Source organism: Gracilinanus agilis, chromosome 5 (genome assembly GCF_016433145.1).
Source record: "Gracilinanus agilis isolate LMUSP501 chromosome 5, AgileGrace, whole genome shotgun sequence".
NCBI lineage: Eukaryota > Metazoa > Chordata > Mammalia > Didelphimorphia > Didelphidae > Gracilinanus > Gracilinanus agilis.
The window spans coordinates 104,952,478-104,969,109 of NC_058134.1; the positions used below are offsets into that span (position 1 = coordinate 104,952,478).

Here is a 16,632-nt window from a genome sequence, read left to right on the forward strand (position 1 = left end):
ATGTATGAAATTTGACAAAACTGTAAGGATTTCATTTTGAAGTTATGTCTGAAGACATAAAAAATACACGTGCTTTCATATTAATGCAGTTCTTTAGACAGAAAAAGAGAATGAAGTAAGATTTTGATCATAAGTTTACAGTGAGAAGTTGTTAGTATTTCACTGAACTCTGCCACTTGCTGAGGGATCATAGAAAAATCACCATCCTTTGGTACCTTAGTTCCTCTGTTCATGAATGATGAAGTTTCCAAACAATATTTACAAAGGCCTTTCAAGTTTATGGTTAAAAGTTTCATTGCTATTTGAGTGAGATTCACCATTCTTAAATAATTTTTCTTAATATTATTGCCATTTGTTAATAGTAAGTAAGCTATAATCTTCTGTATTACCACTTCAGCCATTTTGATGATTAATTGTAATTATCATAACAAATCATAGCAGGTTGTAAAGATATCACTACATTACTGGCACTGAGGGATCTCAATATGATAACTGCAAACAATGATATTGTTGAACAATGTTAGCACAGTTAGACAAAATATTATCATTGTGCTATTTTCATCATACTTGATCATATTAATGAAGATAGAAGTTATTACCAATCCTAACTCTTTTCTTGTCATTTTTAATGCTTAGGGATGTGAACTTGTTTCAACCCCTGATCAAAATTACAGTGATTTTACTAAATGCCTTCAAGTACTCCAGAAGAAGATAGTAGAAAAAGATCTTCAGGTAAGTCAAGTTTATCTTTCAGCTTTGACTAAGTAGTATTTATTCTTTTATTCCCAAGGATCTAAGAGTTTTTAATGAAATGAAATAGTTATATTTCTGCATAATTTGGGCTCTGTTCATAATATATTAGAAATTTTCATGCTTATCTCAGATAAAATTTTCCATGACATCTAGACAAATGAAATGATATCAGTTATGTTTTGGCCAAGAGAATTTCTGTTGGTCTGTACTAACGAACTGCCTAGGATGCCAAAGAATGATTTGAATTTGACATTGCAATCAGTAAAAAATGCATTTTAAAAATTCAACTCCATTTAAAAAAAAGGCTCATTGTATCCATTCATGTTTTGCATTTGTTCAAATAATGTACAAACAGATTCAAGGTCTCTGCCTAGCTCACTTTATTGCATTTGAATGAATAATAAAGTTGTCTGGAAGCTTGGTTCTATTTTCATTGCCCTACCTTCACATGCAAAGCTCTGATTGGCAAATGAATTTTGCCCTTGAAGAGAGGAGAACAGCTGCCTGAGAGAGTAAAAGAGAAAAAAAAAACACAAATGTAATTAAAGTAAGAATTTAATAAGAAAAGTAGCATATAGACCTTATTAGAAAATTTCTAGGATAGAAACTTTTTATGCATTGAATATTCTTATTTTTTATTAACTCACTAAAGTTATATTATGCCCTCTGAATTAAAGAAGCCATACTTGACTAAGAAAGTACACAAACTCAACGGCAGTGGTTGGGGGACACATCTTCTCTGATGCCCTTGGTGAATTTATGCTTCTTTGTCACTTTATGTCATAATAAAATATTTCCAAGTAGGTCTTGTATGATCCAATTCCAACTTGTCTTCTCAGCCTTTTCCCACTCTCCTCCCTTGTATGTATGTACTTTTCCAGATCAATAAGGCAATTAGCTTTTTTTTTTTTTCTTCCTGCCCTTTTGAGTCTTCATGAATTCTCAGAGATGGCACTAATGCCTTAACTACAGCACCTTCAACTTTACCTTCAGCTTCTGCCTATAGAAATCCTCTTCTTTCTTCAAGGATCCAAAGGCAGCCTTTTCTGTGAAGTTTTCCTGGATCTATGCTGTTATGTCATCTTTCTCTAACACTCTGAATCTTTCTATTATCCTTATAGCAATATACATAATTGGTTATTTTTATACTTCCAGTTTCTTCCTGTTAGACTATAAGTTCCTCAAAGGCAGGTATTCTGCCCTTTTTCATATTTGGAGCCCCGATAGGTTACATGTTTACTGAATGGAATTTAATCTAAGAAATTGGAAAAAATATAATCATTAGATTATGGGTCTAGAGCTGGAAGGGTCCTCAGAAAACCATTTAATCAAAACCCCTGTCATTTTACCTCTGAAGAAATTCAAGGCCATTAACATTAAGTAATTTACTTAAAATCATCAGAGGATGGATTTTAACCAAGATTTCTGAGTCTAGAATTGTGTGTGTGTGTGTGTGTGTGTGTGTGTGTGTGTGTGTGTGTGTGTGTGTGTGTTTCTTTCTCTACCATCCTGCCACAATAGGAAAGAGTTTAGGTCAAGATATATTCCCAGCAGTGGCAGAAATTACTACTATTATTATTACATTCAGGTTGCCACATTAAAGTTATTACAAAGGATAGTGAATGGCTTTTGTAATAAATATTTTATTAACACAAATACGGACTCACTGAAAACCCAGGTAGAAGAGACTTCTGGTGGCAGGGCACAGCTATTAGAGAAAGTGTCGTTCAACAGAAGGCTTTGGAGTTGGGTTTAGAAAGATGGTTATTAAGTAACTAAGAGAGTAAGAAGTAGCGTTCTAAGCATAAGTGATGGTTGAGTGAAGGCACAATGGTAGGAATACAAGGGGCATGTTTTCAGAATAAAGAATAGTGTATTGTGTCAGAAATATAAAAGACATCTAAAAGAATAATGAGAAATAAAACTGGAAAGATAACAGACCAGTTTGTGAGGGGTTTTGATGCCTGGCTAAAGTGTTATATTTTATTTTGGAAGCAGTGGGATTGAGGACCGTCGATTTTTAATGAGCGATGGAGTGATATCAGAAAACTTCAGGAAGAATTATCAGGACTCTTTTCCAGAGGAAAGATGCTGGAGTCTGAGGCAAGAGGAAGTGTGTACAAAGGTCTGAATCAGAACCCTAGAAGGGATTTTTTTTTTTTTTTGGATGAGGCTGTTTTGGAGTTATAATCAGTATGGCTTGCCAAGCATATGTAGAGTAAGAGAGAAGGAAAAGTGAAAAATTGCCAGGATTCTGAGTCTTGATGTCAACTTTTAATAAAAATTAGGGAATTAGAACTGGAACAGGTTTTTAGAGCAAATAAGATAAATTTAATTTTGGCTATGTTGAATTCAAGTTATCCCCAGTTCATATAGAGATTACATAGAGAAAGAAGTTAGAAGGAAAGGTACAGATTATAGATTATTGGGTATGTGGTTAAGGGATTAAAGAAATATTAAGAGATCTTGGGGTGGGGTGAGAGAAGAAAATAAATATTTAAATAGCACCTGTTAAGTGCTAAAAATTATGGTAAAGGCTTTACAAATATTATCTTATTTGATCCTCACAATCCTGTGAAATAGGTGGTGTTTTTATCTTTGTTTTATAGTTGAGGAAACAGAGGCAAATAGAGAATAAGTTTATAACTATTTGGTTTCCGAGGCTGGATTTGAACTTAGGTCCCTTCAGGCCTATTGCTCTATCCATTGTACCACCTACTTACCTCTTAATGGCATTTAGTCCAAGACTTCTTAACTTGGGATCCATGAACGGCCTAGGCATGTCTGATTGGCGTCAAGAGATTTGTAAATTTGGATGAGGGGGGAAAACCCTCTATTTTCACTGACCTCTAACAAATTAAACATTTCCTTTAATAATAAAATGAGAAAAGTCTATATTCTTGACATGATAGCCCAAAGGGTCCATGAACTCAGGAAAATTAAGAAACTCTGATCTAATCTAACCTTCTCATTTTACAGATGAAGACAGTGAGTCTGATAGAGATAAGTGGCTTGCCTAATATCATCCATGCATATTGATACAGAAATTAATTTTGGAAGTATATGAAATTGCTTAGGATGAGAATGGAAGTGACCAAAGAGAACTGGGAAATGCTCAATTTAAAGGGGTGAGAAGAGAAGGAATAGTTAGCAAAGAAGTTAGGGATAGTATGATAAGATTCCTAACATATTTTAGTTTGTATTCAAGTTATTTCTGCATACTTCATATTTCTCCCTGTTATACTCTTTTTTTCCTGCTAGGGACCATAGGTTTTTTTTGTTGTTGTTATTAATTTTTAATTTTCAGTTTAGCACAGTTCCTCGCTCATTATTTACCCAATTATTTTTATTTATTGAGTGAATTATGTAGAAATGTAGAACATGAAATCCAATTCAAGGCAAGACTAGATACCAGATACTTAAATGAAAAGGCATTTATTAAACACTTAATATTGGCCAAGTATTACAATAAGTCTTGGAGGCACAAAGAAAGACAATAACAATCATAACCACAAGAATCACATATTCTAATAGGAGAAACTATATGTTGGCAATTGTGTATATACAAGTATATATGAGATTAATCTAGATCATCTCAGAGGGATTGCATTAATTAGCAAGGGAAGAGAAGGGGACTGAGACAGACCTGATGCAGAATGTGGAATTTGAATAGTGTTGAAGGAAACTAGGAAAGCCATGAGATAATGGCAAGGAAGATGAGCTTTTTAACTAAATAATAGTCCCTGTCCTCAAAAGAATTTTCTTCTTTCTTTGTGTCTCTGCTTCTTCCTCCCTCCCTTCCTTCCTTCCTTCCTTCCTTCCTTCCTTCCTTCCTTCCTTCCTTCCTTCCTCCCTTCCTCCCTTCCTCCCTTCTTTCCTTCCTCCCTTTCTTTCTCCTTCCCTCCCTCCCTCCCTTCCTCTCTCCGTTCTTCCCTCCCTCCCTGTTTTAGATCAGTACTGTTTATTGGTTCTATGACAAAAGAGTGGTAAGGACTAAACAATAATTGTTAAATACCTTTCCCTAGGGGGTTCAGGTACAGCTAGGAAGTGTGAGATCAGATTTGAACCCTGGATCTTCAGTCTTTAGGCCTGGCTCTCAATCCACTGAGCCACCTAGCTGAACCCAAGGAATTTACTTTCTATTGGGGTTGGTAGGAAATACAACATTTATGCACATAGTCATAAAAATGATAATTCCAGGAAGGAAAAAAAAAAAACACTAACAACTAGGGAGATCAGGAAAATTTCCTTCCAGGAAGTGACACTCAAGCTGAACCATGAAGGGAGATAGAGATTCCAAGAGGTTCATTCTAGTCTCTTTGAGTATCCTTTAAACAAATGTAGGGGAACAGTGAGTAAGCCAATTTAGCTTAAGATCTGAGTTCATGAAGTTTTTTGGTTTTTTTTCCAAATCACCAAAACAGACTAGTAAATCATTAACCAAGAAGGAGAAACCATAGCTCTGTGTTGTTTAATGATTTGAGTTTCCTGGCAAAATTACATCAAGACACCAAATGCAAAGGTTTAACAAGGGAAAGATAGGCTATCTCCAAAGAGCAAGGTCCCTTAAATCCTAGCTAAGAAATTCATATTTTATCTGAGAAGTAATGGGGAGCCCCTCAGGGGTCTTGCACAGATAAATGGCAGGATCAGATTTGGACTTGAGAGTTATTATTTTTTAACTCCATGGGGTTTGGGTTGGCAAGGGAAGAGCCTAGAAGCTTGGGTCCTTAGGTTCTTATTAGGAAGGTCTTGTAATAGTTTAGCTGAGACCTGATATGAGTTCCAACTAGTGAGGCAGTTATGTTATTGGAGAGGAGATAAATGAAAGTTTACTAGCTTTACAAACTCTAATAGCTTCTCCTGACACCTTTTGGAGCAAATCTGGAAGTAGGAGATGTATAATCCTTATCCTTAAAAGGAGATATTAACAAGGAATGAAGTTTAAATATCAAGAATGCAGTTTCTTAGGAATGTGTAAGTGACTCAATAGAGCCAAGCCTGGAGACAGGAAGGAGTTCCTGGGTTCAAACCTGGCCCCAGTCACTTCCTAGCTATGTGACCCTGGACAAGTCACTTAAACCCCATTGCCTAAGCCCTTACCACTCTTTTGCCTTACAGTCACAGATGGAAAGGGCTGAAAAAAATTACAGTTTCCTCAAGTTCCTTCTTCTAACATTTGTGCTATAAATAACCTCATTTTTCAGTCAGGCTTTGACCAAAATAAAATTACCATTTTAATTTTATTTAATTTTTTTGCTGTTTCTTGGCCATCTGATCACTCTGAGCTTTTATTCCTCACAAAACAGTTTTCTGATCCTGATGACTTGTTTTCAATTTGGACTTCCTCTACATTCATATTTTCACATTGTTTATCCTTAATGCATCCATGAATAATGCATCATCTAAGTAGCATTCTGATAAGACTGAATCTTTAAAGTATGCATGCATGTTTGGGTGCTTTAATACATACTGAGATAAAAAACAAAAGCTATTGTGCCCAGTAGAAAAAAATAAAAGAATGTTTCCTTAAACTTCTAAAAACTGGAGTTTTTCTTTTTTTTTAAGTTAAAACAGAAACTATAAGATACCTTTTATTCCTAAGCTCCTTACTTGTCATTTAAGGTCCTATAGCCTGACTGTAGCATCTCTCTTTATCCTTGTCCCACTCTACTGGCCTTTATTTTTCTCTCTATTCCATTTCTATTGGGCTATCAGGTTTTCTTTCACCAGATTTTCCCTTTTCCATCTTCTGTAGGCCATCACAGCTGTCTGGAATAGACTCCATCCTCTCTCTACTTGTAAGAAAACCCACTTTTTTTTGAGTTTAACTCATCTATCTCCTCTTCCCTGATCCCTAAACTGAAAGTGATCTCCCCCTCTTTATTGTCTTATAGAAAGTTTTCTAGAGCTTTCATTTACTCTAATTCCTTCCTATCTGTGTGTAAGCTTTGTTAGTCACTTGGTTTTTAAACTATGTACAAGGAAGGATTATGTACTTTATTATTATTATTTTTTAAAACACTAACCTTCCATCTAGACTTAAAACCATGTATTGGTTCCAAGACAGAAGAGCAGTAAGGGCCAGGCGATGGGGGGGTGAAATGACTTGTCCAGGGTCACACAGGTAAGAAGTGTCTGAGGCCAGGTTTGAACCCAGGACCTTCTATCTCTAGACCAGCTCTCAATCCACTGAGCTATTTAACTTTATTCTGGACTTTGCATTTTCAATTTTTTAATCATATGATGGAATAATTACACATTTGCATCTAGATGTCTAACTCCCTTGGTTGAATGTAAAAGTATTACTACTGTCCTACATGCTGACCATTGCCTAACTGAAACCCCAAAATATTTCCTAGGTAAGTAATAAGACTTAAATTGCCTGGCCATTGGCAGGTACTTATTTATAAATGTGGATTGATTGATGAATAATGAGACCCTGTTTTATACTGAAGAAAAGAAATGAATTGTACTGTATAAAACTTACAGCCTTATAGAGTTGGTTTTTCCAAATATTCAGATTAAAGGCTACTGACAGTCTTTTCCCAAGGCTTCTAGTTGTATCCTTCAAAGAAAGAGACCCTATCTCTGTTTTCTCCATTTGTTTTCATCTGAGCAGGCTCCTATATCCTCTTTTTCTTACTTGGGTTATGAATTTTTTTTTTTTTTTACTTCATACTAAATATCTCCCTTCTTCCTCACTATTTACCAGGATGGCATACCCTGAAATAGTCATTTCTATCTCTATACTTCTGATCCCATTAAAGTATGATCAATTCCTATCTTTGATGTAACTCCCCATACAGATGTAATTCTACAAATATACTACAAAAATCATTTCTGCCTTCATTCTCCACAAAAAGATAATTTCTCCCACTCATACAACTATCTGAAAGAGAAAAAACAAAAAGACCAAACTCCTAACCAAAGTGTGGTCCTCTGGAATCTCTTGAACCTCCACATGATGAAATCATGGAAGGTAAAAAGACAGCATTTTTGTCCCAGAATACATAATTGTATCCCTATTGTCAACATTCTTTAAAATGAGGTATAGCTTTTGCACAAGACTAATTAACCTGATGTCAAGAATTTACACCTTTAAATACATCCTCATCATTCTACTTCTGCTAGCTATAACTGAAATAGCAAGCCCTTTCTCTGAATGATATAAGGTCAGAAAAAGCTAGCTACAATTTGAGAAATTAGTCATATTGCATGTTGGAGATTTTCTTTAAATTCTTCAAAGAGTTTATCTTTTTTCCTCCTCAACAACTATTGATGCATAAGTTACTATTATTTTCCTGTCAATCTTTTTATAAATAATTAAGTGAAAAGCGATTCCATGAAATGGTGTTTCTTCTTATCTCTGAATGAGTGAATAACTCCTGTAAGTCCTTTATTATTTTCTTCTCCAAAAAAAAGTTGTGAGCCATCCTTCCATTTAGTGGCAACTTTCTTTTTTTCCCCCTCTTCTTCTCATTTTTCTTATAATGAGATTGTTAAAATTGATACAATTCTTTTTCTCCAGTAGAATGTCCACTTCATAATCACAGGAGTAATCATAATTAATTATTTTTTGTAGATGGTCCAACAGGTCTGTGAATCTTAGTATTGTATTTCCTCTTTTCCACCATTCTTCTATTGTGAGTGCAGAAATGGGAGGAGAGCCATTTAGACATGAGGCCCATTTTGATGTTTCCTTTATTTCATAGTTTCCTATAACTCAAGAATTCGTTCTGCCCTGCCCCACCCCCCCACAAATTTTACCTGAATAGTTAGCAGAAAAGTACATCTTTCTCAATATACATATATTACCAGTGTTACTAGATGGCATCGTCATTCCAAAGAACTAAAAATAAATGTCTCACAAAATTTGGAAAGGCACATGGTGTATAGGACTAAGCTTTAACATGGAACCAAGGAGGAACTCCAAAGAAGAATAAGAGTAGGTGATGTCATTAATGAGTTAGATAATAGAAAGACAATATAGTTTGGTCATATAGTGTGAGCAAGTAATAACAGGTGAAATGAACTCTTTGTGGAGTATTTTTGAGAGAACATGAATAAGAACCGCATAAATAGGCAAGCAGGGGTGGCTTACTATTTCATTGTGAAAGAGATCTTTCAGATCAATGAAATCACATTAATTTGAATATTGGAGTCATCACAATACAGATACATTATGCCGTCGTTCCAGCATGGTAGCACCTGTTCCTGGGTCAGACATGGTAATTACAATGCCTCTGCATGGTAGCTCCTCAGATACTTGAAGACACCTACTCGGTTCCCTCTTAAGCCTTTTCTTATTCAGGTGAAACATTTCTATGTCAACAAGCCAGTACTTTGACATGATCCTGATACTTTCAGTTTCCTGGTTATCATCTTCAGACTTTTTCTAACATTACGGATAGGGTTCTCATAGACAAATATAACACAAGAGATGGAATCTGATGAGACCAGAGGCTGAGACGTGGGATGATCATCTTCCCCATTGTGGAGACTGAAGAAGTAAAGAAGTGGAGGATGAAGAAGTACAAGCTTAGATTTTTTTTGGGGGGGGGGGTGGGCAACCATGGTATACTATCAACTCAAATTGAGTTTATAATTCAATAAAGACCTCAGATCTTCTTCACATGACCTGTTATCTTGTCTTGGTTCATTTAATCTTTCCTGTACTTTACAGTTGATGTTTTAAACTCAAATGTAGAACTTTACATTTGTCCTCATAAGTTTTATCTTATTATATTTGATTCATCTTTTAGCTATTCAAGATCATGATGAATACTGACCATCATTTAACGTGTTATGTATCCTTCTAAGATTTTTGTTTTTATTTTCACCTTCGATGGACTCTCATTGCCTGCCTTTCATCCATCTATAGGAATGTTGAATGGCACAGAGCCAGAGAAATTTTCCTGTAATGCTACACCAGAGATGTCCCCACTGATTGACAGGGACACTTTGAGATCTAGTCAGTCATTCAATCAAACAGACTATTGTCTAACTCACCTCTTTCCATCTTACTCACAAGGACAACAAGAAAGATTTTGTCAACTATGTTGCTGAAATTCAGGGATGTTGATCTAAAACATTCTTCAGATCTAATAATCACTGAAATAGAGTTTATCTGGCAAGACCTGCTTTTGATAAATGCTTGATGGCTTGGAAGGACCAATGTTTCACTTGATATGTTCTTTTAATAACATGCTATGGAATTTTGTCAATAACTGAAATCAAACTTACACAGTTAAGTGTATTTTTACCATGTCTGTATTTAACTAGGGTAGTTTGGGTATGAAGCCTCCATTAATTTTTCTTTTGTCCTTTCTAGTCCAAAGATCATTCTCATTCTTTGGTAGAGAAAGAGAAGCAGCAAAGTAAAAATTGAGCAGTTTTGCAAGAATGAAATCTTAGTCTGTATGAAGTTAGATGTGGCATGATAACATTTTAAGAGTCATTATATCGCATAATGGATGGTTAGTCTGGCTTACCTCTGATGTCAAGTCTTAATATCTGTGTTACCTTGGGCAAGAAGCTTAACATATTCCAGCCAGTTCTTTAAAACTGTTGAACAGGGGGCAGCTGAGTAGTTCAATGGATTGAGAGCCAGGTCTAGAGATGAGAGGTCCTGGGTTCAAATCTGGTCTCAGACACTTCCCAGCTGTGTGACCCTGGGCAAGTCACTTGACCCCCGTTGCCCACCCTTGCCACTCTTCCACCTAGGAGCCAATGCACAGAAGTTAAGGGTTTAAAAAATGTAAAAAAAAAAAAGAAAGAAAGAAAGAAAGAAAGAAAGAAAAAAGAAAGAAAGAAAGAAACTGTTGAACAATTGTATCTTCTTATTAGTAGAGACTACTACTTCACCAGAGGATTCTCTAAATCAGTGAAATGTCACTCTCCCCCAACCCTTTCCTTTTCCCTCCCAAAACAGAAATGAAAAATTAACAAATCATTGTATCCATATCAATAAGCATTTGTTAAGTATCTACTATGCGCTAAGCACTGCTAATCATAAAGAAGGACAGTTCCTGCATTCAAGGAATGCTTAATATCATGGTGGGGTCCATCTTGCATTGTTCTGCTTGATTAAGCCATGTCTGGAGAATTTTGATCAATTTGGGGTAGAAAGGACACTAATAATAAGAAGGAAATTGTCCAGAAAAGAATGACTGTAAAGACAGCCTTGATATCATACTATTTGAGGGTCACATTAAAGAAATAGTAATTTTTGCTTAGGAAGAACATTAAGGGGAGTCATGAGAGCCATCTTCAATCATTGAAAGTCTGTTATGTGTCAGAGGGATTAGACGTGTTCTTCTTCAGCTTCTTAGATTGAGCCCCTAGATAGAAGGAATTGTTTCACCTTTTGTAATTGTTTCTCCAGCACTCAGTACAGTATCTGACACATAGCAAGAGTTTAATAAATGCTTATAGATTGATTCATTAATTGATTTTTCTTCCACTTGTTTGGTAGGCTTTAGAGGGTGATTCTTCCAGAATGGGCTGAGTTGCATTAAAGTCCTTTTCAACTCTGAGAATCTGTGAGTTATTTTCATGAACATAAATAACACTCAAGTTTCATAGAATTATAACCTTTTGTGATTTGAGTATAGTCTTCTTTCTAATGCCCTTTTTGCCAAGTAGAAATCATTCCTATTGAATTTCCTGCAGTATTTTGATTCCTCACCCTAACCATTTTAATGAAACATTTTGATAAGAATCCAGCTAATTGTTCATGTCAACAATGTCAGTAACAGAAAAAAATCTAATTCGAATAATGGAAATACTCTTTGGTATGTTTATAGTCTAAAGATGACAAGTAAATATCTTGTTATAACATTGTGAACATTTCTAAATACAAATGAACAGAACTATTGTAGGAATTTTAAGAATGTTTTATTCAAACAGTAAAAATATCTGCATACATATGTATATATAAAATATAATTTTAAATTATTTTAGTAATTCAAATTTTATTTATTATTTTCCCAAATACATTCTTCTATTGAGAAAAAATTCTTAATATTTTTGAAAGCCTGTAAAACTTATTTGAGCCTGTTTCACCTTACTGAATAAGGAATAGAATTAAATAGTTTATTCACACTGTATATTTATCCTTGTATGTATATAGTTAATTGCAGGTTGTTACCTTATTAGAATGTGAGATCCTTCATGACAGGAACTATTTTATCATTTTTTTAACCCTAGCATGTAGTACTTTCTAAGCATATAATAAATGATTACTATCTGTCTGCATGATAAAAATTGAATCTGTGATTTCCTTTTTTAAGGAAACTACCAGATGAGGGAAGTTCCTCTGCCAGTGCAAGTTGACACCTTCTTTGCAACTTATAGTCTTTGTTCTCTAGGGCAAGGAGAGGCAAAATAATTTCTCACTTAGTTCAGAGATTGGGATCATAAAGATATGTCTCCTTTAAGAAGCCATATTGTATTTTTTATCTGAAGAAAACAGAACTAAGTGAATGACTGAAGACAGTCTGGAGGCAGAAGAGAGAGAACATGTGGATTGCAAAATGTTAGAAAATGATTATTAAAAATTCTATCAACATGCAATCTAGATTTTTTTTAAATTTTTAAAAGATTATTTGGTGGCAGACTTTTTCTAGCATTTCAAGTATGAACATGTTCTCTACCACTTAAGGGAGATAAGGGGATAGATAAACCAAATTTAAGCTCTGGACAGCATCTTCCTCTGGGAGAAATGGGAATTATTTAGAGGCATGTAGAATTCTGAGTAAATAACAAAGATGAATTTTTTTTTTTAGAAAACGAAACTATAATTCTATTTTGATTAGCTACAATATATAACATAATGAAACTGGATGACATGAAAATGGTGTCAGGTAAGCAGTAGGTGGATGAAGAGTGAACATGTAATTGGAAATTTCAAAAAGTCATCAAGTACTTTATCTTATTTGAACTGTCTGTTTCTATCTCTCTTTGTGTCTCTGGCTTTCCCTTACTCTCAGCATTTTCTAGTTTATCCACTGAAAATTAAGTTATTTTATAAGGTGATGACTGAAAAATTATTTCAAGTTATTATTAAAAGAACTGGGACAGTCCAGCAAGGTAACAAAGTAGATAAAATGCTAGGCCTGGAGTTGGGAGTTTCTGGGTTCAAATGTGGCCCCTGACACTTCCTAGCTGTGGGACTCTGAACAAGTCACTTAATCTCCATTGCCTAGTCCTTACTATTCTTCTGTCTTGGAGTCACTATTTAGTATCAATTCTAAGACAGAAGGGAAGGGTTTTAAAAAAATAAGCAAACACTGAAAAGTATTTGGAATGAAATATCTGTATTTATCCTTCTTATCCACATGTAAAATAAATAAACTTTTTGTGCATCTCCTTATACTCATTAAGTATTTCTAACCACATAATGACAAATTTGAAGGCTCCATGTTTTGGATCTTCCAGAATAGAATTTATTTTGCGGCCTTAAACCCCTGTTATTTGATAGTAACATATCAAGCAACATAATGATTTATTTACTTTTTATTTCTATGGGGCACAGAGAGAAACTATTCGATTTCTATTCTTTCCAGTGATGGTAAAATCATTGATATAACATGACTTTGAACAAAGGAAACACTCTGTAACTATTTGTTGAATTAAATTTCATATAACTTATAAAATACTGAAAAGACACTTTGGTGACTACGTATATTACAATATTTAAATACTAATCCTCAAAAAAGTAAGATGTATAGAAACATTTGTACTCTACTAGTACTGGTCTTGACTAACATCATACCTTTTTGTATTATTTTTGAGGATTTATGAAATCTTAGATTAGTACTTGAAAGGACTATTGAGTATCAGTTCCTTTGAGGATGAGATAAATAAGTCCAGTAAAGATAACTAATTTATCTATATAGCCAGTTCTGTAAGTAAATTGCCTTTGAACATATTATTAAAGCACTGGTTTTACTATTTTACTATAAGAAACAATGAGTAGGATGATTTCAGAAAAAGCTAGAAGGACTCATATGAACAGATGCAAAGTGAAGTGAGCAGAACTAGAAGTTATAAACAGTAACAACATTCTTTTTTGATGAGTAACTGTGAATGACCTAGTTATTCTTAGCAATGCAGTGATTCTAAGCAGTCCCAGAGTCTCATGATGAAAAGTGGCATTTGCCTTCAGAGAAAGAACTGAAAGGTCTGAAGGCAGACTGAAACATACTATAATTCAGTTTCTTCTTTTCTTTTATTTGAGCTCTCTTACACAAAATGACTAATATGGAAAATTATTTTACATGGTTACATATGTAAAATCTATATCAGATTGCTTATCTTCTGGGGGACAGTTTGAGGCAGAAAGGAATGAAAGAAGGATGGTGATAGAGAGGGAATTTGGAATTTAATTTTTTTTCTATTTTTTTGGTTAAACCTCATTTATTCTTTGATTTAATTGATTAACTTAATGCAGAGTCCAGGTAAGCTTCACTCATACATAAATGAGGAAACTGAGTACAGGAAAAAGAAGACTGTCAAACCTAGAGTTTAGGCCTTTTGTCTCTCATTCAGTATTCTGATAGTATGCTATTACGTTTGGCCACCCAGCAAAAATCTTTCCTGGCCCAGGAAAAGATAGATAGTTAGATGTTGATGTAGATCAGGGGTTGGCAACGTATGGCTCTCGAGCTATATCTGGCTCTTTTGAGGACCAGATATAGCTCTTTCTGCAGGAGCCATAAAGTCAATTTTTTTTCAGGCGCTATTATAGGAGCACTCACTGTGAGCACTGTACGGCTATCATGAAATTACATTTTTAAAAATGTGTCGTTTATGGCTCTCACAACCAAAAAGGTTGCCGACCCCTGATGTAGATGTTGATGATGATGATGATGATGTGGATGAAACTGAAGATGTTATTGTTGATGATGGTGTTGATGTTGCCATTGATGTTGTTGTTGATGATGTCAATAATACTGTCTTTGACTGAAGTTGTTGACTTTGAAGTTGTTGATGTGTTATTTAGAATTTCTGGGGTTCTATTTAGAAGTATTAAGCCTCAAGATATGTAGATATGTGACAAACTTCCTGTGGACATGTGGAGGACTTTGAAACTACATTTTCCATGGTCCAATGGGTTTCCTGTTTTGGATGACGTCTTCAAGATAAAGCCTGGCTTTAAATATTGGGAAGTGGTATTTCACTTCCTCTTTGGCTACCTGAGAACGCTCCTGGGGAAATGTAGAGATGATTAAGGAAGGCATGAAATGTAATGGCAGAGGCGGGATTTTGAAATAGCCAGGCACAAGGTCCGATTTTATTCTATCAACATGGGCCTAAATAAAATATTAGTTTTCCTCATAATATCAGCCTTCATCATTTTTGAAAATAACATTGACATTGACTTTGTTGAAGACATTGACATTGATTTTGTCATTGATGATGTTGATGATGATGCTGGTGTTGATGATGTTGAAATTGTTGTTGTTGACGTTGGTGTTGATGTTGACTTTGATGGGTTGTATTGGTGTTAACATTGTTGATGATGATGTTGATTATGTTGATGATATTAGTGATTAAATGCAGGAGGTGATTTTGGGATTCAGTCTCCACTTTTCCCTCTTGTTCAAGAATGGTGGGGCAGTTTTCTTGGATAATTTCCTGTATAATGATGTCCAGGCTTTTTCTTTTTGTTGTGAAATTTCCAGTAGTCCGATAATTCTTAAATTGTCTTTTCTGCATCTGTTTTCAAGGTCTATAGTTTTATCAATGAGGTGTTTCATATTTTCCTCAATTTTTTCATTCTTTTGATTTTGTTTTATAGACTCTTACTGCCTTGTGAAGTCATTTGCTTCTAGTTGTTGGATTCTAATTTTTAAAGACTAAATTTCATCCCTGGCTTTTTGGTCATCCTTCTCCTTCTGGTCTGCTTTCCTTTGTAGATCATCTTTCACTTTCTTTGTCTCATTTTAAAGCTGGTCAATTCTGGCTTTCAAGATACTATTTTCTTATTTTAGTTCATTTGCCTCTGTTTCCATATGACTTATTGCTTTTTAAGTTGTTTTCCCAATTGTCTTCAGCCTCTCTTAATTGTTTTTTTTTAAATTGTGTTTTGAGTTCTTCCAAAGCTGAGTTCAATTTGTTGGAGTTTTTGCATTTTTTCTTGTTGCTCCTTGGTCCTCCTCTATTCCATTTGCTCTTTGTTCATTACCTGAATAGGTATATTAGAATAGAAGTCATCAATTATAATTTCTGTTTTTTTTTCTGTTGTTTACTCATATTTTTCCTTCTTTCCCCCCTGTCATTGACTGTAATCTTGCTTCTCTGATTATTTGCTAGATCTGTGGGTTTGGAATATTCTGTCCTGAAGGGTCTTCTTCTGATTGACTAAATATGGCTGATGGAGTATTAATGAGCTCTGAAGTCAGATATTCCCCAGTTGGCAGCAGAAGCTGAAGATGTAAGTGAAGGTGTAGAGGCTGAAGGGAGTTGTTCTTCCAACCCTGTTATCAAGGTATTCTATGGTGGTTGCAGCCTTCACCCTGGAATCTGAGTTAACAGGATTCTTATGGTGGCTCTCAGTGCAGTCAATGGGGGAAGGGTATTGGAGATTGAGCTTCCCTGCTCTCTGAAGGCTTCTTATCTGTCCTATTGATAGACTAGATTAAGCTGGGGTGAAGCTGATCTGAGGAGCTGGATGTGCTCTGACGCCAAAACCTCGAGAAGTAGAGGTCAAAAATGGAGAGTACTAGCTGGGACTAGATTGTCCTCTCCTCCATGCCTCTCCTCCAGCTGCTTCCCTGCTGGCTGTAATTAGAGCCCTGAGACTGGTACAGCTGTGGCAGCAAGGCATTCCCTCCAGGCTAGAGCCCTTACCCCGAGATTCCAGTGACCAAT

At 35.2% G+C, this 16,632-nt stretch overlaps 1 protein-coding gene across 3 annotated transcripts in view; it reads left to right on the top strand.

Annotated features, from left to right (window-relative positions):
- Nucleotides 1–16,632, top strand: part of TPK1 (thiamin pyrophosphokinase 1) — a 504,980-nt gene that overhangs the window by 285,132 nt on the left and 203,216 nt on the right. For all 3 annotated transcript variants that reach the window (XM_044679729.1, XM_044679728.1, XM_044679730.1), the window contains one exon: nt 637–732. In XM_044679729.1, coding sequence (XP_044535664.1) covers nt 637–732 — 96 coding nt within the window. The remainder of the gene's footprint in view (nt 1–636; nt 733–16,632) is intronic.